The sequence below is a fragment of the Mytilus edulis genome, chromosome 3, assembly GCF_963676685.1.
Source record: "Mytilus edulis chromosome 3, xbMytEdul2.2, whole genome shotgun sequence".
Lineage (NCBI taxonomy): Eukaryota > Metazoa > Mollusca > Bivalvia > Mytilida > Mytilidae > Mytilus > Mytilus edulis.
This window is the reverse complement of record NC_092346.1, coordinates 89,194,600-89,221,642: the sequence shown is the minus strand read 5'-3', so window position 1 is coordinate 89,221,642 and position 27,043 is coordinate 89,194,600. Positions and strand designations below refer to the sequence as shown.

General features: G+C 31.3%; 3 protein-coding genes across 5 annotated transcripts in view; all 3 read left to right on the top strand.

Moving 5' to 3' along the window:
* Positions 1 to 27,043, top strand: part of LOC139514647 (uncharacterized) — a 369,289-nt gene that overhangs the window by 279,535 nt on the left and 62,711 nt on the right. The gene's annotated exons all lie outside the window — the stretch shown is intronic.
* Positions 1 to 27,043, top strand: part of LOC139514634 (glycogenin-1-like) — a 27,781-nt gene extending 738 nt beyond the window's left edge. The window contains exons 2-11 of one of the 3 annotated variants that reach the window (XM_071304084.1): positions 1,235 to 1,376; positions 6,512 to 6,686; positions 10,895 to 11,057; positions 11,630 to 11,756; positions 12,380 to 12,560; positions 13,275 to 13,301; positions 15,782 to 15,802; positions 19,098 to 19,598; positions 22,190 to 22,468; positions 24,492 to 27,043. In XM_071304084.1, the coding sequence (XP_071160185.1) occupies positions 1,235 to 1,376; positions 6,512 to 6,686; positions 10,895 to 11,057; positions 11,630 to 11,756; positions 12,380 to 12,560; positions 13,275 to 13,301; positions 15,782 to 15,802; positions 19,098 to 19,598; positions 22,190 to 22,468; positions 24,492 to 24,500 (1,625 nt within the window). In that variant the 3' untranslated portion in view covers positions 24,501 to 27,043. The remainder of the gene's footprint in view (positions 1 to 1,234; positions 1,377 to 6,511; positions 6,687 to 10,894; positions 11,058 to 11,629; positions 11,757 to 12,379; positions 12,561 to 13,274; positions 13,302 to 15,781; positions 15,803 to 19,097; positions 19,599 to 22,189; positions 22,469 to 24,491) is intronic. The other 2 variants (XM_071304085.1, XM_071304086.1) reach the window with 2 other exon arrangements.
* LOC139514652 (proteoglycan 4-like) lies at positions 22,486 to 23,530 on the top strand. Its single transcript, XM_071304106.1, has 2 exons — positions 22,486 to 22,922; positions 22,959 to 23,530. The coding sequence occupies exons 1-2, from the start codon at positions 22,631 to 22,633 to the stop codon at positions 23,393 to 23,395; spliced, it is 729 nt and encodes a 242-aa protein (XP_071160207.1). The 5' UTR covers positions 22,486 to 22,630; the 3' UTR covers positions 23,396 to 23,530.

Below are 27,043 nucleotides of genomic sequence, written 5' to 3'. Positions count from 1 at the left end.
AATCAGCCAAATCTTTCCAGAAAGGGGAGGTGGGCTAGGGTCCCCTGGACCCCCTCCTCACTTAATCCACCTCTGAAATTACAGTACATCTTTTCAACTTGTTTAACTTTTATAGGGGTCCCAATATTGAGGGGGAGGACAGGGGGTACCCTTCTCCCTTCTCCCACCCCTCTTCTCCTTTCTCCTACCCCTGTTCTCCTGTTCTCCTTTCTCCCATTAGAATAAAACATCTCCTTTTGAGATATTTTTTCTTGAAATATTAGAAAAATTTTTAAAAGGAGAGATATTTTATTTTTTCTCCTTTCTCCCAGCCTTCCTCTCCTTTCTCCTACCCCCTTTCTCCTTTCTCCCACCCCCTTTCTCCTTTCTCCTACCCCCTTTTTCCCTGTCTCTCTTACCCCTATCCTCCCCCTCAATATTTATAATAGTTAAATACTGTTTAAGGTTCATCATAACAACTGGACAAAAATGGCTGTATTTACACCTCAAAATTACTCTGAGTACAGACTAACCTGTGCAGTTTGAAAAGTTTGAGGCCTTACATTTGTTTTCGAAAAAGATGGAAATGAAAAAATATTTTGCATACAAGAATGTCAACTTAACAGCATGATAAAATCTGTTGGAAATTATTTTGTGGGCTAAAAACCACATGAAAAATTGTTACTGTACAACTAATACTTTGTAACTAAAGCAATAACTAAAAGAACGAGACAAACAAAAATGTAATTTCAGCATAATAATAAAAGACTTATTTCATACAGAGTGAGGCAAGTTGATCTTAGACCAGAATATCTATCTCCTTCCCATATTCATCTAGATTACTTTTACTGTAATGGTCCAATCTTAGCAAGAGTTATGTACATGTACCTTGGTCAAAACTATTGGCAGTATGGCCAAAATGGGTATCTCAAAATATTTACTTTTTGGCTGACTTCTAGATAACGAGTGTTGACTGTCTTTTACTCCTAAATCATCACACTTTCTAAAAAGTTAAACTGACTTAAATTTATGGTGCTGCCAAGCACTCATTTGGAAAAGTGCTTAGATTTGGATTACCCAGAACTTTGGCAGTTGATTGCAATGGGCTGTTTATTTCAGTATGCACAGCACTAACATTATTTGTTTCAGTCCATAGAAGTGCTATTTTATACTTTGCCTTGAAGCAGGCAAAACATACATTAAATTTAACTGTTTATCTGAACAGTTTAAAAAAAAAACTTAAATATATTTTCAGAAGAGAGAGAGGCATTTGTGACATTAGCTACAAATGATACGTATTCATTAGGATGTTTGGTGTTGGGATCATCATTACGACGTGCAGGAACAACCAGGCAGTTGGCTGTTATGGTGACACCTGGTGTTTCACAGTCATTAAGGTACATTGTAAAATAATTATACTTCATATTAGAACCTCCTTGCTAGCATGTACTAAACAAGGGGTTAATATTACTTGTATAAATGGTAAAATTGATAAGCAGCAAGAGCAGGGCTAGGTAGTCCATTAAGCATTACAGAATATTTATGTTTCAAAGGACAACAGGTTTATCATTTGTCATAACCACAACCTCTAAAATGTTTCAATTTATCTGCCTCCTTAAACCATTGCACTTTTCCTCAAACTTCCCAATATACTCTTAGATTTTTTGTTTAAAAGAATGTATGGTGATCCTTCAGTTTTTCTCTCATGGCCTTTTTATACGTTGGACCGCAAAATTTGTTTGTGATCGTATAATGGTATGATGTGGTCTGCGTCGTACTCCAAAGACACATTTAGTTTCTGGACAATAACTTTAGTTTACATAAGTGGATCTCTTTGAAATTTAGTAAAAAGGTTCAATTACACAAAAGGAAGGTTTGGATTGATTTGGGGATGATGATCCCACCGGTTTAGGAATTGGGGGCCCAAAGGGCCCCAAAACAACCATTTTTCTACTTTCAGGATATTAACTTATGTATAAGTATTTCAATTGATCTGAAATTGTACCACAATATTTAATATCACAAGTAAAAGGCTTGGATTCATTTTGGGGTCTATGATGGCAACAGTTTAGGAATTAGGGACCCAAAAGGGACCAAAAACAAGCATTTTTATAGTTTTTGGACAATAACTTGTGTGTAAGTGTATGGATCTCTCTGACATTGTACCACAAAGTTCAATATCACAGGGGGGGGGGGGGGGGGTCTAAAAGTTTGGGGGGTTCCAATTTTTTTAAGGAGTTTAATTTTTTTTTTCAAAATTTTTCAAAAGTTTCAAGAAGAAATCTTACATTGTATTGTTTTATAGATCTTGACATTTGTTTTGTGTCAGAAACCTATATTAATATATATGTCAAACATGTGATCACAATCCAAATTCAGACAGTATCAAGCTTGAATATTGTGATCATCATCAAATTTGCACAACTGTTCAGGGTTCAACCTCTGCGGTGGTATCAGGCTGCAGTCAGTGAAGCATTTTATTAGTACACAGCATTGCATTTTGCCTTGTACAAATGTACTATTGTTGTAGATTTTCTGGGATTTCAAACGAAATAAATGCCTTTTAAACACCACAAGGGCTATAATAGTGCATTAGCAATGATTCCTCTCTGTGACAGCTGAGTGCACAATATTGAAATAAGAAGCTGGGGTATCATGATTGAAATTGAGACAACTCTCCACAAGCGACCTAATGACTTAGTATTTACATGTCACAACTATAGCCATTATGACAAAGTCTTTCTGTGGAAGTTGTGGTCTGATCATGAGCTGAAACACACAGAATACTTGTTACATTTTAGAATAACTTACAATCAATTTTATTTGTAAGATAATTTGTGAAAAGAGCTTCTGTCTTTTACTTCTCTTGTCCATATAGCCCTTTGTTCTCATTTCAACTATTCTTTATCTTTGTTTGATGACTGTTTTAAGTTTTGCAATTATGGAAACCACATGAAACTAAATTCCTTGTTGCCAAAGAGGTTAACAGATTGCAAGACTGTTTGAAACCTTAGGCAAGTGATCCTGATTTGACAATTAATTGTATTAAATACTATTGCTTTTTTTTTTACTTCCTATATCAGATCTATGCATATGCTGAAATTATGTAGTTTATCCTATTGGCTATACATTTTGTACTTGTACAAAGGCAGTAGCCAGCAAATTTTAAATATTGAAGGGAAAAAACGGCTGATGAGAGGTGACATAAAGCAATTTGATTGTAATTTCACTTATATGTAGATACAATATTAACTATTTGAATAAATTATAATAAAAAAACCAAATTTGTACTAGTTACATGTAGCACAGTTAATTTCAAATTGAATTAATACAATAAAAGATGAATGAAGCGCTTACAATACAAAAAGTAAGTAGGTGGGAAATTAGCGCTTACAATACAAAAAGTAAGTAGGTGGGTAATTAGCGCTTACAATACAAAAAGTAAGTAGGTGGGTAATTAGCGCTTACAATACAAAAAGTAAGTAGGTGGGTAATTAGTTTCATCTTAAGTAACAAGTACACCATTAACTGGAAATAGGTCGAAACAAAGATTTACTTAGTTTAAACATATTTATAATTATTTATAGTGGATTGGGAAACAAGTTTTGCAACTTATATTAATCCCTTTCCACTTTGCGGGTGCGAGTGCTGCCTTGTAGCGGCATTAGCCTGCTCTTTTTCGAAATCTACAAGGGTGTCTTTAACGTGCAAGAGATATGGCTCTCTCTTAACACGGTTCAGCCATTTATCGTCCCCTTCCGACGGACTATCATCGTTTCCTCGAGACCATACTCGTAAATGGTGTCAAGGGAGAGCCGAAAATTCAGTTCCTGAAATTTTCATCCCAGGCGGGAATCGAACCAGGAACCTTAGTTCCACTTGCTATCTGAATATAATATAATGTAATAGTCAAGTATTTTAGGTGTAAATGAACAATTTGTCTGGTAGGGAAAAAAATGTAACAAATATTTCTACTCTCTTAGACCAGACAGATGACATTTGATATTTATATTATGTAGATAAATTGTCCTATCTATTTGTCAGGTACATCAAGTCATCATTTGTAGTACATACTTTTATAAGTGAGCCAACAAATTGTCTTCCCAGTCTTCTGAATTAATTGCCAATATTTATTATGCAATGAAACAGTGACAGACATGACAGAGAAAGAAATGCTGATTGAGTTCCATCATATTTATTATTGCATATTTTACAAGTTAAAGGTCAAATCTTTGTTCTTTAAAATAATATACATGTATTACTAAAATATTATACAAGTACATGTTCCTGATCAGATCTTACCCTTAACATTAGAAAAATACCTTCTTTCCTTCATGAAATTAAGAGGTTTTGTAGGTTGTTTTCTTGAACATTTGTAGAGTGTATGGGTCCTCCTCATTGAAATTATTTTTTCATTTCATTATCATATGACATTGTGAAGCCTTTTTTTTGCTGATGAGACGTAAACCAATCAATCCAATAATGAGTTTAACATAGGACCATATGGGAAATACATACAAATGTCTTCTTTTAGTGAACCACTGAATGGAATGAAACCAAACATAGCATGAATATTCCTAATGAGATACTGACCAAGTGTTGTTACTTTGTTGCCATTCCAACGTACAAGATGGCCACCAGTGGGGGACTTAGTTTAACATAGGACCCTACGGGAAATACATACAAGTTTCTTCTTATAGAGAACCACGGTTTCTAAAGGGGCAATTACATGTACATGTATAACAGTGGATGCCAATCAGAGATATTTATTTAAGAGTCTGAAAAATTTTGTTTGATTCCTATACATGATATAAGCTTATTTTACACTTGCTTATACCCCCGTGGTATGAAAAAATCGTGACAAGAGGTTTTTACATGAAATAAAATTTAATAAAAAAATAAAATTCTCCCACCCGCCCCATTTTTTTCAAAAATTTGGATGAAAATCTACTAACTAATTTTAGTTGGCCTTAGCTGAGCTGCATGTTACTAGAACATTTTTTTTTTCATTTATTCAAATACTGATAGTTGTTCCTGATAGCAACATCATTTCAGTTATAGTTATGGTCTTAGTTTTCATTATTATATAAAATTAAAAAGACTTATCAGGGAAACCAAGAAAAGATATGCTGATAGGGAGACTTGAGAAGAATGTCATATAGATCATATTCTTGAATAATCAGAGAGGAATTTACCATGTTTACCATCTTCCTGATATTTATTTAAAAAATCGTAGTAAATATTTGTTTGTTTCCAATTAGAAAGTCTTGGCACATAGTCACAGTATAATGTCAGATGAGGGTGGTACATGTTGTTAATAGATGCACTAATTGTGTTAATAACAATTTTGTCTGAAAATAAGAACAACACTTCACCTGACATGCCTGAAGAAAGTTACCTGAAGATTGCAAGAAATGTCCTTTTGAATTCTTTGATGGGTTGATATAGAAGTAAAGCTTTTTTTTTACTGGGAATTTGTTTTCTTACAACATTTTAAAATTGAACGTTAGTTACGAAATCTTAATGATTTTTTTTTTGGAGAAATCTCTTTTTCAGTATTTCTTTCCTAGATTTAAAATTTAAGATGAAATTTTTCATCAATATCTCTTCTTAAAGGTTTCTTCTTGATAGCCTCTGTTTTAGTTTATTGACAATTTTTTAGACTTTGAAGTGTTTAGAGCTTGACATATATGTTTTATGTACAGTAATCTTTTACCATGTTAACTGCTATATAAACTTATAATCATTTTATCTTGCAAACCAATGTAAATTTTACAGAAATAGAAAAAAAATATTCCAACCATAACAAGACATGATCTTTAACAATATAATTGACCATAAAGATGTAAAAAAACAAACATAGATGTTTTATGTAGCAGTAATTTATTATCATCCATAAATCTTTCTATAAAAAAGAATATGTGGTATGATTGCCAATGAGACAACTCTCCACAAAAGACCAAATGACACAGAAATAAACAACTATTGGTCAATGTACGGCCTTCAACAATGAACAAAGCCCATACTGCATAAAAGGCCCTGAAACTCAACCCTGAAATGACAATGTTATACAATTCAAACGAGAAAACTAACATCTATGTACAATAAATGAATGAAAAACAAATATGTAGCACATAAACAAACGACAACCACTGAATTACAGGCACATACATACAGATCTATGTCCATACACAATTTATTTTCTAAGAATGCAAAAGAGAATTAAAATATTTGATATGAAAATGTGAACAAATTGATCTTTTATAAAATTTAGAATTACTAAAGGAAGTAGAAATTGTACTATGTCTCCATGTTGTCATTCTAGACTAATATGTGATTTTGATTTTTGCAATATTGAGAAAAATCCTATTAAAGTTGGTATACTAAATTTCAAAAAATCGAGTTTGAATTATTGCCATTTTAACCATGACGCAATTTTCACAATAATAAAAGCATCGCAATAATTTCTGAATTTACAGTAATTGTTAAATCATTAAATATGCTATTGAGATATTAAAATATTCTCTTTCAGAGACCAGTTATCAAGAGTATTTAATTTAGTATATGATGTAGATTTACTAGACAGTCAAGATCCTACAAATCTTCAATTACTAGGCCGTCCAGATCTCAATGTTACATTCACAAAGTTCCATTGTTGGAGACTAACTCAATATGATAAAGCAGTATTCCTAGACGCAGATACTTTGGTAAGTGGAGACTTACTCAATATGATAAAACAGTATTCCTAGACACAGATACTCTGGTAAGTGGAGACTTACTAAATATGATAAAGCAGTATTCCTAGACGCAGATACTCTGGTAAGTGGAGTCTTACCAAATTTTCATCTACTGAACATTAAATGTGATATGTGAGTGTGGCAGGGTTCTCTATGGACTGAGACTGAGAACACATGAAATTTGTTGTACATGTAGTGCATCAACAAAATCATTTCAAGCCACTTTTGTGTTTTTTTTACCATATATACAGAAGGGGATTTAGGGGGGGGGGGGGGGGGGGGGGCATAGTAGATATGTAATTTGATTATATTAGCATAAAATTGTCCCATAAATATTTGGACTCATTCTGCTCAGAGGTACTTGATTATATATTCCATTTTCTTTATTTTACACACTTCTTTTAAAAATTCCTGGATCTGCTCCTGATAAATATTTTACAGCCTAAGACAAAAACAAGGAGGTTGTTTATAATGTAATATGTAAAGAAACAGGTTATGTTTCAATGTGTTAAGGAAGGGCATAACATTTAGGCAGAAAACATTTTTGCCTTTATAAACCAGACAATCATCTTTGAAGTTGAAATGGTTGTTGATAGTACAAAAAGAGCATATGAATTTAATTTAGAACTTTGACCTACCCCCATGTGCTCATTATAGCTGTAATTTGATTTATGACCAGTGCTATTGATTTATTAGTAAAAAAAAATTATAGAAAATTGTCTTTTCATAAAATGTTACTTTTGACAGCAGATGTTTTGATCAGATTGTACATGTGCATGACATCACCTTGTGTCATGGCCAGGTTAAAGTAATAAAGTGTATAGACAGTTAATATCATGTTTTAAATTCCCATGTTCTAACCTAATAGTCTGACCGATTTTCTTTTTTAACCAGATTTAAATGTCCCAATTGTCAGTACACATGACAGATAATACACCTGATAATAGTGATATCATTTGGTAAAACTTAAATTAAATGACCTTTCATTGAGTCAGACCAAATCAGTTCATTCACAGTAAATATGTAAATCAACTGTGCAAAAATGTACTTTAGAACTTTTATTTTTCTTCTTTGGGCTTTTTGAGGTCATACCATGAATGTTATTTTGACGCTCTTTTTGATGAATATTTACTCTTTTTATACGACCGCAAAAAAAATTTGGCGTTGTCGTCGTCGTTGTCCGAAGACACATTGGTTTTTGCACTATAACTTTAGTTTAAGTGAATAGAAATCTATGAAATTTAATCACAAGGTTTATGACCACAAAAGGAAGGTTGGGATTGATTTTGGGAGTTTTGTTCCCAACAGTTTAGGAATGAGGGCCAAAAAGGGGCCCAAATAAGCATTTTTCTTGGTTTTCGCACAATAACTTAAGTATAAGTAAAAAGAAATCTATGGAATTTTAACACAAGGTTTATGAACACAAAAGGAAGGTTGGGATTGATTTGGGAAGTTTTGGTCCCAACAGTTTAGGAAGTAGGGGCCAAAAAGGGGCCTAAATAAGCATTTTTTTTGGTTTTCGCACCATAACTTTAGTATAAGTAAATAGAAATTAAATTTCGCTTGATTTCATCAAAATTTGAATAATTGTGGTTCTTTGATATGCCGAATCTAACTGTGTATGTAGATTTTTAATTTTTGGTCCCGTTTTCAAATTGGTCTACATTAAGGTCCAAAGGGTCCAAAATAAAACTTAGTTAGATTTTAACAAAAATTGAATTCTTGGATTCTTTGATATGCTGAATCTAACCATGTATTTAGATTTTGGATATTGGACCATAATAGGTAAATGTCCAATTTAATATTTTTAAGTTTTTAAGTTTAAGTTCTTAGACCACATTCATTCTGTGTCAGAAACCTATGTTGTGTCAACTATTTAATCACAATCCAAATTCAGAGCTGTATCAAGCTTGAATGTTGTGTCCATACTTGCCCCAACTGTTCAGGGTTCCAACTTTGCGGTCGTAAAAAGCTGCGCCCTGTGGAGCATCTGGTTAGTACATAAAATTTATTTATATTTTGTTTGTCAATCTGGATTTTTATGCCACATTTATGGACATTATGTTTTCTGGTCTGTGTGTGCATTCATTTCGTCTCTCTGTCTGTCCAGCTTCAGTTAAAAGTTTTTGGTAGGGTTAGTTTTTGCTGAAGTTGAAGTCCAATCAACTTGAAACTTAGTACAAATGTGATATGTTCCCTATTATATGATCTTTCTAATATTAATGCCAAATTAGAGTTTTTACCCCAATTTCACAGTCCACTGATAATAGAAAATGATGTTGCTGATGGAACAGCTGTGTACTATGGACACATTCTTGTTTTGTTTTGTAAACTAAGTAAGTAAAGTAGTCTAGAAATTACCTGAAAGTGTGTCTGAATGGTGTATTAATTCTCATGATAAATTCACATAATAAACATTTACAATATTATTGAAGCAAATTTTATAATGCAATTAATAAAATTGAGAATGGAAATGGGGAATGTGCCAAAGAGACAACAACCCGACCATAGAAAAAAACAACAGCAGAAGGTCACCAACAGGTCTTCAATGTATCGAGAAATTCCCGCACCCGGAGGCGTCCTTCAGAATTGTTACTTTATATGAAATAATGATTGATATTTGGGATGCCTTTATGACTACATGGTATAAGTAGTTCCTCTAGAGTTAACTGTATCACAAGACTTGGATTATGACTTTGAATCCCACTCATTTGTTTCTACTCTATTTTTATGCCCCACCTACAATAGTAGAGGGGCATTATGTTTTCTGGTCTGTCCGTCAGTTCGTCCCTCGGTCCCGCTTCAGGTTAAAGTTTTTGGTCAAGGTAGTTTTTGATGAAGCTGCAGTCAAATCAACTTGAAACTTAGTACACATGTTCCTTATGATATGATCTTTCTAATTTTAAAGCCAAAATAGACTTTTGACCCCAATTTCACGGTCAACTAAACATAGAAAATGGAAGTGCCAGTTTCAGGTTAAAGTTTTTGGTCCAGGTAGTTTTTAATGAAGTTGGAAGTCCAATCAACTTGAAACTTAGTTCATATGTTCCTTATGGTATGATCTTTCTAATTTTAATGCCAAATTAGATTTTTTACCTAATTTCACAGTCCATTGAACATGCAAAATGATAGTGCAAGTGGGGCATCTATGTACTTTGGTCACATTCTTGTTTAGTAGAATGATAAGAATTGTATTAATGTTTCTATTACGTTGCTCACTGGCAGAATCTAGATGTTAGATTTTCTAATCTAGCTGTGCTTAATGAATTATAAATATATTTACTACTATATATATATAGTGGATTGATCTAATGTCTTATCAAGCTGTGAAATTGAGAACAAGCATAAGCTTTCAAGTTGACAAAATTGGTTCAAATGCTATGCAACAATCAGTAAAATGGATTAGAAGTTTGATTGATGCAAGGGAAAAGTCAATATTTTACCTACAGATAGATCAAGGTCAATTGACTAGCATTCAGTGTATTGTATGTTGGTTTAAATTATACATCAATCATAATTATTATTGAGAAAAATAATAACTTGTTCAACATAGCACAGTGAAATTGTCAGGTTGACTGTATTGTAAGCCACATCATATAGATACTCGAGTATAGATATAGATAATATAGATATACATTCACATGCATAACCTTTTCTTTTCATTGAAGATTTTGCGTATTATTTACATTTTGAGAATGCTATCTGCAAAGTATTCAGTTGGACGAAATAATGAACTGGGTCATAATTAATTTGTGTGATTTCAAAACTAATATACCTCAAATTTTCGTATTTTAAGATTTTGACCTTGATATCAGCTAGAGTTAGGATGCTCAGCTTCAATATAATAAATTTGCATATTTATTGTTGACAGATTTATATGCCTCAGTACTTATACAAAATGTAAAGACACAAAATGGTATGACATTTTTTCTTGTTATAGCTGATTCTATAGTATGGGTGTTGGGTTTTGTGTAGTTCTGATTAAAAGAATACAAGATATGGGGAAAAACAATTTACTGTAGTAAAATCCATACCTTGTAAATTATTTTTCTTAATAGCACTCAGTACATACCTTTTATATCATGCTTTTAATGTTGTTTTATTTTTTATATCTCCATGTTTTAAGAAGTTGGCAAACACAGACATTGTTTTTTAATGTAAATTCCTTTTAATTTCAGGTCTTACAAAATGTAGATGAATTATTCAACCGAGAAGAATTATCAGCAGCCCCTGATGCTGGATGGCCAGATTGTTTTAATTCAGGTGTATTTGTGTTCAAACCATCAGAACAAACATATAATGCCATTCTGCAGTTTGCTTTAGATCAAGGCAGTTTTGATGGTATGTTTAGAGCTGTGTACAATCAGAAAATGCATGCAAACATCAAATTGATGTTCCAATGACAAATATTTCAGGCATATTTAGGATGTCACATTTAAAATTGAATGGTAGTAAGCAACTAGGGTTTATCAATTTTCACAGAACAGAGTGAATAATGAGCTTCAAGCAAGAATTCCATGTGGAAAAAAAATCCAAACAAATTGCAAGAGAAGAACACTGTTCCACCTACCAAGTAGACTTGTCAAATATGAAAGACAGGGATATTGATTTAATCCTATTAGCAAGATAATCACCTTTCTATACCCAAAAGTCAAACAATTTAGTACAACCTATGAAGCAAAGAAAATGTATGTGGTCAATTTATGAGTTTTACTTAACGACTTCCCATTTAGATGGGTCCACCCCATGTATGAGGATGAAACAACTTATCCCAGAATGATTCAAATCCATTACATCATACAATATATGAATACACAGTAGTAAAAGTATTTTAAGTGATTTATATTGTGTTTAAAAGATTTGTTTTTACATTTTTTGTTTTATTATTATTTAATATGGTCTATTACTTATAGGTGGAGATCAAGGATTACTCAATATGTTTTTTCGTCAATGGGCTACCGAAGACATATCACGGCATCTGCCATTTATATATAATGTTGTGTCACAAGCTTTCTACAGTTATCTTCCAGCTTTCAAACAGTAAGTTGCACAACAGTGATGCACAAATTGTTTGTACATTTTATTTTTAACTTTCACAGAAATTGTATTTTGTGGGTTACAGGTCAGATAAATTAATACAAATGTTCATGTAATGTCTTGAACAAGGCAAAACACATTAATTTTTTTTTCTTGGATATCACTGTAACTTTCCATTGTCCTTGTCCCTGATTTAAAAAAAATCATGAATGATAATACACAGATTATGACAAGAACTGACTTGGATGTATTCATGTGGCTTGTTTCCTTGTAGTTAGGGAGAATGTGGGTTCAATACCCTGCTTGGTCAAACCAAATACTTATTTGCTGCTTTATAACATGTATAAGTACTCTACATTTTAGTCCATCTAGTACAACGCAGGGCTCATATTCAGATCAAACTAAAATTAAAAAATGAAATGGGGAATGTGTCAAAGAGACAACAACTGGACCATAGAGCAGACAACAGCAGAAGGCCATGTTATTTTAAATAAATTATTCAATGAAAAGATAATTTTTCCATTGATAAGTTGACAAGACCATGAAATATGTATAAGTGTTTGATTTAACAATTATATTAGTCAACGATATGTGTTACTAATTATTGATGCTTTTTCTTTTTACAGGTTTAAAAATAATGTAAAAATAGTTCACTTTATTGGTGCTACAAAACCGTGGCATCAGCCATTTAATACCTCATCAGGGGAGGTAACCCCACTACCAGATTCTGGCCACAACGCAGAATTCCTACAGTTATGGTGGACGATATTTATGGAAGATGTACAACAAACGCTTGATCCAAATCTGGTTGGTATTGTGAACTCTTGACATGTATGATCTGTTTGTGTGTTATCCATTTTTGTTCCAGAATGATGCATGAAATTATGAGATTCTTAATTAATATAAAGAAATATTGACTTAATTATGTATAAGACTAACATGAAACTGTATCTCTCTTAAAATGCTCCTGTTGTGATTACTGAGAAAAATCATAAAATTTTGATGAAATACTTGCAAAAATATTGATATGGTAGGCTTTTATATCCACACAATTTACTACCTTATGTTTGAAATGTAGACATTTGACATTTTAATGGAAAAACAAAAACAAACTAAAATACTTGTAGTTGCAATAAGTTTAGTTGTGAGTTTCTAGATTAGTCATATCATTTACAAATATCTGATAATATAGAAATAGTCACATCAAAATGCCTTTATTTATTTTAGAAAACATTTGTAAGCTTACAATTTAGAATTGCACTCTAATACATTTTACAAATAATGCAATTAGATAGACAGTTTGGATAATACTAAATATTTCACTGAGTGTTGGTTTGTGAAGCAATTTAAGATATTTAGATATAAACTTTTGCTGTTATATGTATAATAAGACTATTTTCTGACAGCTTCCTCTCAAATGTTGTTTCATTTGTTTTACTTTTGTGTACATTGCATTGCATGTGTGTGATGTTTTAAAACCTCCTTCTTGTGTGTTGAATCTCTCTATGTAACTATTAACAGAAAACAAACAACCATAAGAATAACAGGGTATAGTAACTTGTTGTTAATATTAAAAGCTTCATTTTAGTTTGTTAAAAAATTTAGGATTTTATTAAATTTTGAATTTTTGTTAATATTTTCTGTTGCTTTCATTAGTTTTTTTCTTTATATAAAAAAGAAGATGTGGTATGATTGCCAATGAGACAGCTCTCCACAAGAGATATTCAGTTTATTAAATTACAGTTATACTATCTTAAATTTTAAATTTTGGCACAATATTTTTTAAGTAAAAATGATTTATCTTCGTTCTTCTGTATGCAATTGTTTGTAAAAACATTGTATCAATTAAGCAGTCATGACAGTATGCCTATCCTACATTGAACTTATGATATGATAATGATCCTTCATGTTGAACTTATGATATGATAATAATTCTTCATGCTAATGGAGAGATAACTTAACTTGTTCAAATAATAATTATACTATACATGTTTATAGTCTCCTATCAATGAGCTAGAGGGATATAAAAAGCAACTTTTCACAGTTGTAGAACACTACCTCAGAATTAGCACAAAGGGACATAATCCATGTCTAAAAGAGGGACGAAAGATACCAAAGGGACAGTCAAACTCATAAATCTAAAACAAACTGACAACGCCATGGCTAAAAATGAAAAAAGACAAACAAACAACAGCACACACGACACAACATAGAAAACTAAAGAATAAACAACACGAACCCCACCAAAAAACTAATATGATACAAGGGAGATAACTAAACCTACTCACCCTAGGCTAATAGTTTCTTGTATAAACAACTTAACAGCTGGTCAAATACTAAATTGGTGATATTTTACAAAGTTGTAGAACACTACCTTAGAATTAGCACAAAGGGACATAATCCATGTCTAATATGATACAAGGGAGATAACTAAACCTACTCGCCCTGATTAATAGTTTCTTGTATACACAACTTATCATCTGGTCAAATACTGAATTGGTGACATTTTACACAGTTGTAGAACACTAAAAGAGGATGTGCATAAAAAAATGGAATTCTTGTCCAACATTTTGATGGGGAAATAATTGAATTGGGGAGGCAGGGTAGGGGGTATCCTTTGGTGAGTTCATTCACAGTTCTGTGTTATATTTTATCTTCAGACACTTTATATATTTTAATTAAACCATCTGTGATTGTTTACTTAGCACTTGATCTGATGGAGTAAATGACCATTTAACATTTTGTATGAATAAACAAAGATATGGGGGTATATTTCAATTAGTCAGTAACCCAACAACACAACATGAAAAGATAGTCAATTTTTTTGTTTTGCTTCAAAATAAAAATTTTCTCACAATGACATGTTTGAATTGAGTGTACTGATGAAGTTTTAGAATAGAAATTCTGATTGTTATCCTTCAAAGATAGCAATATAATGTTTTATATATATATATATATATTATTCCTAAAGGAAATTTAAAACAGGCCTCTGTTGAGGTGCAAATGCAGGATTTTGGTTTAAAGATTTAAAGTTTAAATTGGCACCTCAGATAAGTGAAATTGATTTAGAAAATAACCGACACGTTTGAAATAAACACCATCAACATGTGAATCAGAATATAGAATATAGAGCTAGTGATATTTAATGTTTGAAACTTTCATGCTGCAATGTAAGGTAGCATTTGATCGTATACCAGACACAGGAATGAGCATCACTACATATGGAAGGCACAAAAGGCCATGGTGGTGGAGATTTCTACCTTACAGATGTGCTAAATTTTTCTGTCTTTTTCCTGGGAAGGTAAACCCAATACATGTCCATGCACTGCTTTTGTTCTTGTTAGTTCTGTATTGTCTTGGAATCACTTCATCTTTGTTGTCATCAAAAATGGAATTTCTTATTTAAATATATCGCCTTCCCTGATGTATTAGTTGACATCAAAATTACTGAAGTAGTATTTTGTTTGTTTGTACCCATGACTATAATCTGCTGTTGCATGATAAGTGTTCTTATGTACAATGTTTATCGCTGTCTTTGTCTCTTTGGAATTTCTAGTTTTATTATGATTCTTAAACAATAGTTGATTGCCCAAAATGGGATGAAAATGCACTCTCAACACAAATTTATGCATAGGAGTATTTTTGACTACACAGATGATCATATTTATATATTTAATTTTATTTCCTAATAGATTAGTTAGTATTAATCCATGTTGTAGGTCATTGTATTTATTTTCAGATGATTGTTTTGCTTTTATTTATGAGTTTTCTAATATTGGAAAAATCAAATAAGAAAACACAACTTCAGAAATCTTTCCCTTTGATTAAAAACATAAAATGCCTTTGCATATGATATGAATGGTTGGTTTTGATAATGTGTATTTACTGGAACTGTTTATTTGAATATGCATTAATTGTGTGAAGTTTTAAATATATATACATACATTTTTGATTATTTTTATGACATGAATTATTATGTACTTTATGCATCATGAATTAACCTTTATGTTTTTATTTCCTACTTACAGATGAGCATGCTAACAACTTCGGTAAGAAATATTACTCTTTACGTAAACTGTCTTTAAATTTTATATTTATTTACACATTATCACACTGTGCAACTGGCTTGTATCATTTGTTTAAAACGTGACAGATACAATCCCCCTATGCTGTATACTTTGAAAAGCATGCCAATCAGTCAGTAGGTATTTCATTTTATTTTCTTCTATATAACTAACTGACTGGAGTTTTGTTTTTTCATATTTGATATTTGTGGTGATTTATTTTCTTATTTTGAATCTAAAATCTGAAAGACCTTTTGTAAAAAGAGGTTCTGGGATGTTCTATTTTTAATGAATATAAGCAAATGCAAAACATCTTCCTATATTTTGAGAACCAGTTAAGGTAAACTCTAATAAGTATTCTATTAATAAGCATTTTAATTTTCATGTCCAAAATTGATACTTGATGTTTGTTACCCTTATTTTTTAAAAGCATATAGAGACTAAGGATACATCATGTAAAGTCATATTTACAGATGGTCCATGTTGTCATAGGCATCAAGGTCTACCTCATAAGATTTTGTTCCCAAAACAAAATAGCTTTAATTTTAATCTAGAAAATTAGGGAAATATATTTATTCATTATTTATTTCAATAATATTAATCTGAAACAATTCAAATTCGCAGTACGTTTCATTCAAGAAATGAAGAATTAAAATAAGAATGTTATATTTTACTTCCTTGTTGACAAATCATGGTGCATGGTCCTATCTGTTGGGTTTGAAACAAAACATGATAAGGGTCTGTTGTACAGTGTGGTTATAGTATAGTTCCAGTATAAGAATGTTTTGATGTTAGTGTAGTAAGTTGGATGGTTCAGTTGTAAATTTAATGTTTATAATTATGGAAGATTCCAGACTACTGTAAATTCAGAAATTATTACATGCATTAATTATTGCAATTTTTTTATAAAGATGTGGAACGAATGAAAGATGCAAGATTTTTTATCAAGATACATATGTATCAGATGTCGGAATGCAAGTTCTCATTTTTGTGATGCTTACCAATCACGTTATTTGCCATTAATTAAAACAATAATTTCTGAATATACAGTATTACATGTGCAGAAATTATTTATGTTTAATTCAATTTTATTCAATTTTTAAACTGTTCACTGATATATTCTTTGGTACTGAAGGATAACAAATATAATTAGCAGTCCTAATTTTTTTCCAAGAGATTGTTTAGTAATAAAGACTGAACAATGAAGGTTAAAGGTTATGGTAGCACTGCTTGTACTTACTAACCCATTGTTATTTGCACTGTTATATAGATTAACTGACAATCCTGTTCTCAGACTCATAGCCTTGTAAATTATTATCAGTCTTTCTCACTTCAATAGACCTTCGTCAATGCTCACTGTTATACCTTGCTATACATGTATATTTAATTATTGTACATATGATTACGCTCAAACCAAACAAAGGTCTAGGGGTATATTAATATACTCTTGTCCATCAATCTGTCAGTCTGCATGTACTGTTGTAGGGTACAAAGCTTACCCTAAATATGTACATGTGGGATTGAGTATTAACCTGGTACCTTTAAGTTACAGATCATTTTGGATCGAAGGTTACACCTAAGAATTTTCTAAAGCTTTAGGTCCAAAATGTGCTGAATTTAAAACCTGTATGTAATAAACTATATGAAGAGGGTTGTTTTACCTTGCATTACACTTTTAACATAAAAACAATTATGGCTGTATTGACATTATATGGTAAAGTTAAAAATTTAAGGCCATAGTTTGCCAAACATGAACATTGTCCTTTTGTACTGTCATGGGTAGTTGTTGTATAGGGGGATAATTTTGAGTGTGACATTTTAGTTACAAAGTAGATGTAATTAACCTGTCATGAATGTTAACAATGAATAGTCACACAGATTTCAAAATGACTCTTTGAAATGTAATTTATAAGTAACAGGGCATTGTCAGTACTCTCAGAAGAACATTTATAAAAGAAGGGTACTGCAAAAGCTTATATCAGCATAGTCTTGGAAGAGTTCAGATCAACTATTTTTGCAGGAGTTACACCTCTTGGATATTGAAATCATACAGAACATAACATTGTCAGCATACATGAATATTTATAATAAAGTTAAGAACCAAAGAAACAAATTTAGAGTTATTGTTCTTGAACAGATATAATATGTGCATTGAGTTGGACAATAGAATTCTGTTCTTAAATTATGATTCAAATGAGATTTGAACAGCATGATTTTAGATACCTGGATAGAAAAATATCTCCTTCCAATCAAATTATTCCCAAATTTCAGTTTAATTTATAAACTGTTGCCTGCCCATTAACCCATTTTGACAGTGAATGAATATATATTTTCATAAAAAAAAAAAATTGAGAACTATATTTGTAATGTTTATTATTAGGATAATAGATAACTGACAAGAAAAATGTTCAGACTTAACATTTTATGTGGTAGTAAATTTTGTCAATAGACATTTTACTAGATCACAATAAGCGAGAGTGCTGAAAAGGAATTTAAGGTAAATGAAACCAAGTATCAAAACGCCCCTTCTATTCTAATAAATAGATAACAACTGGTCTAGCCTTTTTTATTTTAACCAAGATTGCAACTTAGAATTGTTATTTCAGTGAAATGAATTCTATTCAAGTGGTCATAAATAAAAAGTTGTAGATTTTATTTAACTTCTGTTAATGAATCATTAGAACATAAATTTTACAAAGGCATTATATCTTGAATGGAAATTCTTGTCTCTTTGTTGTTGGTAAAAACAGCTAGTACAATATTTATATTTAATCAGATTGTCATAGTGATTTTGTAAATGAAACATTGGGCTAAAGTTACTAATAACATGAATGGTGTCATTGTGCTGTAGTAACCCATCTGTAGCATGTCATGCATCCAAGAAAGAGAAATTTCAGTTTATTTAGAAATGAATTATTTTTAATGAATGATAAATTGACAATTTGCAGAACACTACTGGCATTTATATTGGCTTGCAGCTTAAAAATATTAGAATAAAACAATGCTTGAATTTGTTACTGTTTGAATATGAATTTTAAGGTATGAAATGTACTGACATAGCATTACTTGTCAGGCAGAGTAGAAAAAAATATGGAATCTGCTTTCTTGTAACTGTGTGAACTGCACATATATTGCTTATTTGCATGTAGCAGATCTTGATGTTTCAAAAATATATTTTGTTGTTTTGGCATATATGAGCTGCAGAAGTCTGAGATCTAGGATTGTTAGTTTTCAAGCTTGAGTTCTCAAAGACAAACCTAGCATTATATTTTGCTTGCAGCAGCAGAAAAAGCTTTACAATCGTGAAGGTCAACAACACAAACCAAATTTCCAGTCAGTTTTCCCTTTTATACCTCCTACAGTGGAGAATGTATTTTATCAAGAAAATCCTGATGCCCTGTCCGAAAAGGGTAGTAAACCACCTCTAATGGACATTCCAAGGTCATATACGACATTGGAGGGCCACTATGCTGAGGAACCAATGACCACTTTAGACACAAGTTCCCCTTCATCTCATGTATATGATGCCCCAAAGGTTGTGCAAACGTGGACTAATAACAAACACCAAAGTGGGCAGCATAATGAACATATTGACAATCAAAGTGCAAATAGTAGTCATAAAGACTGTTCTGCCCATGTGAAGGACCATAGTGATAATAATGAACAAATAAGTACTGATAATAGGGCAACTCAAGAACAGTTAAATCCAAACAATTGTTCTGGAGAGAATCCAACAGAAAATGTAAATAATATTAACTCTGAGGAGAAAACCACTTTAGAGGTAAGCTTCCAGCACACACAGTCAAAAGGAGAAACGTGGGTTTGTTACCTTAGAGACTTGACAATGCTATTCTAGAGTGTATTATATATATGATAGATTGTTGTCCTTTCTGCTTAAGGTATAACAGTATATGTGCAGTTTCCTAGACTAGGTCTACTTTTACAAAGTGACAGTATTCAGAACTCCTCATATATAGAATGTGATGATGGGCTGTTAATGTCTGCTTCCCTTCAGTGCAGTATATGCTTCAGTTTTGTAAACAGATTTTGACTTTTGTACTTTAAGATGGCATCTTAAGATTTTATAATTGTTGTAAAACTTATTTTTACCCTGGTTTCCGAGTGTTTTAAAACTTCCTTAAAGGGGCACTAGCTACGATATATATAAAAAAATAAAGTATGATTTTTTTTTAGATCAATCATTAATCAAATTGGAATAATGAAATAATAATTTGCTTTTAGCAATCAATTTCCTTTAATTTTGTTGAAATAAGCGATTAAACATAATTTTTGACTGATTCACTTGCAAGTGAAAACGTCATCATCATTCTAACCGGTATTCATGTGAACTTCCAGTTAACCCCTAGCTAGAGATTGACAACGCATGCATTGTACGTGTACTGGTTATTTAAAGAAAAAGAATGTCAACAATGAAAGTGAAACTACAGTAAATCATTTGATTACTAATTCGATGCACATAAAATCATTCTTCTATGGTTAAAAACAATGAGAAGCATCTATTTTTAATCTATAAAATAAAATCAAACAGACCTATAAAAATCCAATTGCACGTGCTGGTTTAATCTATTCGTATCTTTATTTTTGTTTACATCGCTTATATGGTCATCTGAGGTCAAATCGATAGTTAATTAGATGGCGTCTGGACTAAAATACACACGAAACGAACCTATATATTATCTATCCTATGCTCTGTAAACTGTTTATTTTAGACTTTTGATAGTTTGGATAAATGTTTTACATTGTTATAAACCAAATATGAGAATTTGAGTCAAATCGGTTACAATGAATTTGACAGCTAGTGCCCCTTTAACTACTATGTTCTGTAATGTTTTCATCAGTCAATGAAATATAATATTGGCTTAGTTGTAATTTCCAAACATATGTTACCTTTGTGAAATAAAATCAAACCAGATTTTGGTTCAGTTATCTTCTTTTTAATACTCTGCATGTAATTTTTACTGATGCATGATCTACCTTTCAAAATTTGGACACCTACTTTTCTGGCTTTTCCCATTGGAATGCTTATTAATAGTCATAACAAAAATACATTGGAGACTGATTATTATTCATAAATCAACTCCTTGCACCTAAACACGTTATTGAGTAAAAAAAAAATAACTGGAGAGTTCCATATTCAAACTAAATTTCTGATGGAGAATTTAAAAGATATTGTATCAGTTTATTGGCTGATATAGATATAAAGTATAGTTTTATATAGCACCTGGTTGTTGGGTTTGGTTTTTTTTTTTTTTTTTTAACTTTGTGCTAGATTTAAAATATAATTCCCTGTATTTATTATTAAAAAATTTGGAATAAGTATATCTTGAATAATCTTAGGGATGATTTTTTTAAAGCTCTACAATATGTTAACAAAATCTTCAAAGGAGATAATGCCACTTTATAGTTCCAAGTCATTTAAACTCAACAATCTTGCTGTATTATTTTAATGGTTATATATCAAATAATTTTCCGAGATGATCATCTGACTTTGGGTCTATCAGATTATCAGACAAAAGTAGTACAGTGTAATAAATTTTTCCAACTGACTTACTGTACTAAGGCTTTCAATGTTCATGTATTTTACGAGAAAATACGTTTGACTCTATCGTTTGAACAAATTAAGTTAATTTTTTTGTACCAAGTAATAGGTTTTATCTTATATCTTCTAAACATTTTTGTTTTCAATTTATCAAAAAGTAAACAAAGGTTGTATGCTATGTCAAGATAGCGGTAATGTCTGTTGTCACAAATGAAATTTCAAAAACAAATCTAGGAAGAGTTGGGGAAAAAATTACTTTCATACTTGAGTTCATGGAAGTCCAAGAAATAATGTATTAGTATGTGTTGATAACTTTTAAAATATTTGAACATATATTTTTATTGTAATCTCTTATAATTTCATCAACTGAGAATGCTATAAAATCAACTGTTTTTGTTGAATTTATTACATCTAGTTAAGATAATTAAGCAATTCTATTTCCTCAGCAATATAAATATACCATTCTTGAATCTAAATATTTTTATGGAATATCTTTTAGATGAAAAAAATTGTTGTAGTTTTATAAAAGTGTATCTTTAAAATCTTATCCATCAATTGTAATTTGGATTTGTACTTTCACTATTAATTGAAGACTGGGGATTCAGTAAAAAAAATAGGCAAATAAAAAAAAACCATGACAAGAGAAAAATATCTGAATCAAAGTATAACAGTGTGCAGCTCATTGTAAGATGAATATACAATATTTCTATGGTTGTTATTGTGTAATTTGTACATAATTATAATATTCTGATGATTGAATATGTTTGGCACAATTTTTATTTTGTATTTAATTCTCTTTTTGTATTTTCTAGGAGGGATTAATAGGACAGCTTGCAACGTTGAAGATTTCAAGAGACCAAGGACCAGGTTCTGCATCTGCTTTGTCAAGTGGTGAAAGAAAGTTAAACTGGGAAAAGGGTCAGATTGATTACTTAGGTGAAGATTCATTTGTAAACATTCAGAAAAAACTAGAAGAATCCCTAAGTAAACCTGCAGAGCCCCATAAACCAGCTACTAGTCCATTTTCTAGACGTTCTCCTACTGAGGAAACTGCTGAGACTGCTGAGCCTACAAAGGAATCAAAAGAACCTGTAAGTAGTATTGAATCATCTGCCTCCCAGCCTTCTCCTTCTGAAACTATTGTATCTAATGTAGACCCTGATCCTATAACACATGATCAGGTTACTCAGAAAGAGCCAATTCTTGCAATCAAAGCTGCACCGGTAAAGGAATCCATAGAAGCCCCGTTTGCAATGACAACCATAGAATCTATACCCACAAAAGTAACAGAAACCAACCCAGTGAATACTGCAGAACACGCTTCTACAGAAGCAACACCTACAATAGAAGCTAAAGCTGCACCAAAAATTGGCCCAAAGCCTACCTCTCCTACAGCAGCAGCAGCCCCTGCAGTGGCACCAAAAAGTACTTCAATTGTGGAGCCAAAAAGTACCCCAACACCAAAAATAGAACCAAAGAGTATCCCAGCCCAAAAAGAAGAACCAAAGCCTGCTCTAAAAGTAGAGCCAAAGAGTATTGGTAAACCTACTCCAAAAGTAGAGCCAAAGAGTATTGGTAAACCTACTCCAAAAGTAGAGACTAAACCTGCTCAAAAATTTGGTCCAGGAACTGCTCCAAAACCAACTTCTCCAACTAGTTCTGGTTTACCAACAAAAGTGGCACCAACAGCAGCACCAAAGGAGAACCCTAAAATTCCTTCAAAACCAGCTCCGAAGTTAAGTTTTGGTACCAAAGCAAATGAAGAATCCAAAGTTGGTGTTGTGCCGAAACCAGGTCCAGAAACCTTTCCAAAGCCCACATCTCCAACTGGAGTAGGTTCTCTTGGTGCATCAAAATTTGGTCCTAGAGTTTCTGCTAAGCCAAAATCCCCAATATCACCAACAGGGCCAGCCGCATCATCAACAGCACTGGGAGCTACCTCTAAAGAACCTGCCAAACCATCAACTACTCCAACTAAAAAAGTATTTAATCCTTTTGCTGCAAAGTTTGGAAAATAGCAACTATAAAAGTTCTGAGTGTATAGCAGTTTATATATTGGGTGGTGCTGCTTAGAGTTACAATGTTTATTGTCTTGATCTTAATCTTTAATCATGATTCTAACAAAATGACCATTGATGAAAATTATTTTCATAAACTGACTAATGATAGCCTTTTACAAGACAATTATTGAACGGAAATATTGCTTTATAATAACAGAGCTGCTTGTCCTCTGTTTTTTTTGCAGTAAAGCTGGAATTATTACGGAAGAAAAAAGCACCAAATATTAATCAGATGTTAACCGTAGCATGTTATGTTTTTGCTCTTTTCTTTACAAAAGATCTGTTGGAGCTTTTGACAGTCACTAATTTTTTTCCTAAATAATCATGGGAAAATTTTAAAACAATGGCTGGGACAAGAGTAACATTATAAGAGAGTGATATTGACATAACCAGGTATAAAATGTGTTTGCATTTATGTCTATATTGCTTATCTTAAAACACCTTTTGCATTCTTTTTATTCATTTGCATGTTATATTTTATTTAAATGAAGATACCATATATTTAGCTCAAAACTTTCGAAGATAAGCTATTAAAGATTTGTTTATTGCATGAGCTACAATGGGACTTCAACAACTTCAGGTGAACTTTACAAAAAAATCTTTCTAGTCCAAGACTGCTATTGTTGCTGTCACCAACCACTGCATTGCTTTTACAAATTATTATATTTGATTCTAAGTTCAATGACAATGTTACAAAACAAGACAAAGTTCCAAAATAGTCCTTTTCTCTGGGTTTGATATCATCTTACAAAAGCCAGACACATGATTACTTGAACTTCAGATAATTAGGGATTAACATATTGTCTGCATGCAATTTTAACCACCGGAGAGAAATATTGGGCAGATAGAAAATGTCAATGTGATATATAATTAATTCAACTTCCACCTTGAAACATTCACTATCCGGGAACTGTTGTATTAAAAAGGCATGACAAAAAACTACACAAAAGCTTTGAACTAACTGTCATTATTTCATGCAAACTAACCAGTAATATACAGATTGTGTATTGCAGTTGTGTATTTATTTAAGTTATTTTATTTTTATTTTACCCAGTGTGAATAAACAGTATGCATGCAAATCAGCAGAAATCCATGCCAGAGGAAGCTTTGATACCAACTAACAGTCAAGTATATACATTGTTTTAATACATGTAATTTTAGGTACAACTTATATAATTTGTCAGCATTATTTGTTATGTCACTTGTTGCAAACCATGTAACTGTAAGTTGTGCATATGTATTATGTCAGCATATGGTTTTATAAGTGTTTAAATTAAGAGAGATTTATAATTAAACATATTTAAATTTCTGAATTTTTTTTCAGTTAAATCATAAATGAAAAGAAGGTATCAATAATTTAAATTACAGTTTTTCTAATATGTCTTGAATAATTATTTTTATGTAGAATTATGTTAACTATTTATCTGTAGATACTTTGCATGCAACTTTGAAAAAAAATTATGTTGTGAAGAAACCTCAAAATTAATAAATGCATCATTCCATTGTTAACAAGAAATTAGAATATCATTTATTTGTCTAATATGTATCGATAGAAATTTAAAAATTGTACAAGTATGATAGCTAAATCAATGATTTTTAATTATTATAATGGCAACTTCTGTGATAACCATAGGTTTACTTTTGTGTACTTTGAAATTTCAATACTCTAAATTGTGAAAAATAGGATCTTTGAACTGTTTTGATTTCATGAAATAATCAAACATATGTAACAAGAAAAACTAGTAAATCTTTCACATATTTGCAAGGACTTGTAGTATTAAGATTGCGTTAAATGATTTCAGCCTTAAAAATATGATGTAGTACCTACATGTAAATTGAAATTTTGTTTTTGTTATCTTGACCAGTTTTTCTAGACATAATAGTGTTTGCAATTTATTTTAAATTGATCATTTGATTTAAGAAGTTTTGTTTTTTTTTAAATTAAAAACAGTTTGGATAAAGATTTAAAAGACTAGCATATTAAATGTCATTGATAAACTTAGTTCAATGACTTAGCATCAGTATTTTTTTTTATGTTTGTTGTTTTTTGTTTGTTAGTTGACATTGTGTTTTTATGCTGACAATCTTCTATGCTCAGGATTAAAACAATTATTTAGAAATACTTCTGTTTTATAAAAGTAATTAGATGAATGTCAGTTGGACATGATGTTGTATAAACTGTGCCATATAACATCAAATTATGTATGCCCTGTATTATTTGGGAAAATTTGTACTTGTGATTATTGCTAGAACAGTTATAGTTTCTTATGGTATAGATATATTGTAGAAGATGGAATCCAAAATCTGACGATCTGACTCATGTCAATGTATGCTTTAGTTTTATATGGTTCCATATATGTATAAGAGGTTTTTGTATAAAGTAAAATTTAATGAAGTTGTAAACATTTGTATTCAACTAACCATGGCATGGTTCATAGCCATTTGCAATAGATAAACGGCAGCATCCTTGTAACTTATTTCAATTTTCCCCAACACTCAAAAACATACGAGATAATTGATTATTAGTATTTTTTCTTTGGTCAATGTTAGAAGAAGAAAAAAAACAACAGAAAACTCTGCATCAAAGATAACAAATCTGTTTATAGAGGCTCACATTAATTCAGTTCTATCAATGCAACTTAAATGTGCAACATTAATACTTTTTTTTGATATTTTGACAAGACCAGAGAGAAAAAATCAAAGGATAGTCATATGCTGGCTTAGCTTTGTAAAACTTTTTATATTTTGTATGTGTTTGCATGATAGACTATATTTATACTCTATAGTATCTGAATATTAATAAGGATTAATGTGTGAAAATCCAAATGTATTTCTATATATCTCTATAGTTTTTCAAGTCATAAGCAGATTTGATAAAAATGAAAATGTTGTGTATCATATTGTCACTTTGAAAAAATGTTGTACTTTAATTTATGGTAATTTTAATTTTGTGTTTTTCTTACTTTGGAACCTGTTAAAGCCTTTAAAAATTATCATTTAAGATTTAATATACATTATAAGTAATTACTGGAAATTCAATTATTTATATACATAACTGTTTCAAAAAGGCCAAGTAGGTGATAGATATAAAAAAAGCAATAGATATTCTGTAACTTGCTCTTTTTAAATTGGATTAGATTATACCTGAATTAAATGGATTAATCTTTTTTTTCCGCACATTTGAGATTATGAAATCAGGAATAGTGCAACTTCATTGGACTAAAAAAAAAAATAGACAGCCTATTAAACTTTAATATTTTAGCAGGTTCAAATAAAATGTGCATGCTATCTATACCTCCTTCCTAAGCTAGTCTAAATAAGAAATAAATAAATTAATATTTGTCATACCAAATTTGTATCCATTTTATCATTTTAAGGTGTTTTTGGTGCTTGTGAGTTCTGACATATGCATAATTTTATATCAAGGTGGTTGTAGGAGAATAGATGTTTTATTTGCAACAAATAGCTGTAGATCCTTGATTTCTCCTGGAGGCAAAAGATTCCTGCCTTGTTAATTGTTATGGAGGTTTCTATATCTGTTGAACAGGTCTGAAGAAGACCTCCAGGACTGTTATGATATATAAACAATAAATATTGAAATCTTAA

Coding starts and splice junctions, on each gene's coding strand:
- LOC139514652 (XM_071304106.1), top strand. CDS start 22,631: ATGACAACCATAGAATCTATACCCACAAAAGTAACAGAAACCAACCCA. Junction 22,923..22,958: donor GCCAAAGAGTATTGGTAAAC/CTACTCCAAAAG, acceptor GTATTGGTAAAC/CTACTCCAAAAGTAGAGACT.